Here is a 2,500-nt window from a genome sequence, read left to right as displayed (position 1 = left end):
GTTACAACCAAATTTCCTTAACTCCCATATTATCTATAGTTTTGATTGTCCTTTGGCAAAACGTCTAAATAAGTTTGCTGAAGGTAATCATCTATTCCCTAGTTTGCAATTTGGCTTTCGTAAAGGCCTTGGAGTATGTGATGTCATTCTTACAAACTCCAGTGCTGTACAGAAATCCCTTGATTATGGTCAGGAAATTTGTCTGATTGGCCTTTACTTTTGTGCTACCTTTGACCGTGTTAATCATGAGGCCCTTGTTCTCAAACCCAAACAGTTGGGAGCGAGTGGGTCGTTTCGTGGCATCATTATTGAAACTTTAAGCAATCGATCGCTATGAGTTGTTGCTGATGGGCACCTTAGTGAATATTGGAATGCTATAACTAGTTTTTCTCAGGTTAGATGTCTTGGTCCATTACTTTTCATACTATGTACACATGATATGTAGTTTGGCATAGAAAACAAGTTTGTTGCATATGCAGATGATGCTACTCTCTTTGCAACAATTCCATTGCCTAGATGTAGATCTGGGGAAGCTGAATCCCTTAATAGAGATCTATCTAAAATGGTGCAAATTACGAGGTATGAAGCTGAACCCTAACTGGACTCAAAGTATGATTGCCAGTAGGTCGAGGACAGTAATTCTTCAATACCCAGCATTGATAATGTTTTCTTAACTTTATACGGCTCTTCTAAAATTTTAGGTGTAATTCTTAATAGCAAATTTACTCTTGAGAAAACCATTCGATCTGTTTCTTCTTCAATTGGACAAAAAACTGACTTATTAAGAAAGTCTTAAGATTTCCAGTGATCAATCTATTCTGAAGAAGTGTTTTAATTATTTCATTCTACCTTGTTTCGATTATTTTTCTCCTGTTTGGTCTTCGGCTGTTGAATCTCATCTTAATTTGTTAGACAAAAACTTATGGGTTATAGAATTTCTTATTCCTGATCTAGATATTAAACTCTGGTACCGTCGTTTAGTTAAGTCTTTTTGCACAATGCATAAGATTTTTCATAATTCTGACCATCTTTTGCATTCGGATCTTCCCAGTCCGTACCGTAAACCTGTCCGTAGTTCCTTCTCAATTATAAGTGTCAATACTATATGGTATTCCATAACTTTTATTCCAGCTATAACCAAATTGTGGATTGATCTTCCTATTCAGGCAGTTGAATTGGTGGCAATTCAAAAGTTGAAACTTGCAGTGAATGTTCTTATGTTGAACAGGCTGACACAAGTCTCTCTAGTTTTTTGTTTTTTTATAAAAGGTCTATTTCAATGTTGTTACTGTTCTTAAGATATTTTATACAAATTGTTAATTACAACTGTAATTTATGCATTTCCTTTCCTCACTGAGTTATTTTTCCCTGTAGGAGCCCTTGGGCTTATAGCATGCTACTTTTCCAACTAGGGTTGAAGCTTAGCTAATAATAATAGCTAGTAACAATAACAATAATTTGGATGAGTGGTTGACAGCGCTTTTGAAAGGTCACTTCAGTACAGTAATTAAGATACAATATCAGTTTTTTTTTTTTTTTTTATTAATATTTCATAGACAATGGCTACAGAAATTGATTTTGGCATTAGTATCCCATTATGTTGTGGACGTTTAGGTCAGTTGCAGCTGAAGGGAGAGACACCACACCAGTGGCAATAACTCGCTCTTAACTTTTGAATCTCAATTGGCACAATGACGGTAGTTTATCTTCGCAGTTTTGCGCGTGTAAAAACTGGTACCCGTCACTGCCATGCACGGCCAGGCAGTTATACTCCGGTGAATCACGAGGAATCGAAGTGAAATTGGCTCTGTTGCTGAAGATCCTTTTGCCGTAGACCGACTTCCAGACTGGATATCGTAGCGTCTCGTCTGAATTCCGACCCCCGACCCAGAGCTTAATGTTTTCTGATTTAGATAAGGGAAAAGTATAATTAGTTTGTTTTCAGAAAATCAGTCAGGGTAAAGCCAATTAATACAGATTAAAAAATGATTGTTTTAAGGAACTCCTTAAAGAAAATACAAAGTAGGCAATTGGTTGATCGAAGAACTTAAGATCCATTCAGCCAATTAAAGTAAGACAAAAAACAATGATTGTTTTAATGACCTCCTTAAAGGAAATGCAAGCCAGGGAATTGATTGATCATCGAAGAACTTATGATCCATTCATCCAATTAAAGTAAGATAAAAAACAATGATTGGTTTAATGACCTCCTTAAAGTAAATACAAGCCAGGGAATTGATTGATTATCGAAGAACTTATGATCCATTCAACCAATTAAAAAGATAAAAAACAATGATTGGTTAAGGACCTCCTTAAAGGAAATACAAACCAGGGAATTGATTGATCATCGAAGAACTTATGATCCATTCATCCAATTAAAGTAAGATAAAAAACAATGATTGGTTTAATGACCTCCTTAAAGTAAATACAAGCCAGGGAATTGATTGATCATCGAAGAACTTATGATCCATTCATCCAATTAAAGTAAGATAAAAAACAA

The 2,500-nt window shown here is 35.4% G+C and overlaps 1 protein-coding gene across 1 annotated transcript in view; it reads right to left on the bottom strand.

The window, feature by feature from the left end:
- Window positions 1-1,535: 1,535 nt before the first annotated feature.
- The window catches only part of LOC137629147 (uncharacterized), a 5,603-nt gene continuing 4,638 nt past the window's right edge, over window positions 1,536-2,500 (bottom strand). The window contains exon 3 of the mRNA XM_068360417.1: window positions 1,536-1,904. Coding sequence (XP_068216518.1) covers window positions 1,666-1,904 — 239 coding nt within the window. The 3' untranslated portion in view covers window positions 1,536-1,665. The remainder of the gene's footprint in view (window positions 1,905-2,500) is intronic.

This window comes from Palaemon carinicauda, chromosome 37 (genome assembly GCF_036898095.1).
Source record: "Palaemon carinicauda isolate YSFRI2023 chromosome 37, ASM3689809v2, whole genome shotgun sequence".
Classification (NCBI taxonomy): domain Eukaryota; kingdom Metazoa; phylum Arthropoda; class Malacostraca; order Decapoda; family Palaemonidae; genus Palaemon; species Palaemon carinicauda.
This window is presented reverse-complemented; position numbering and strand designations above follow the sequence as displayed.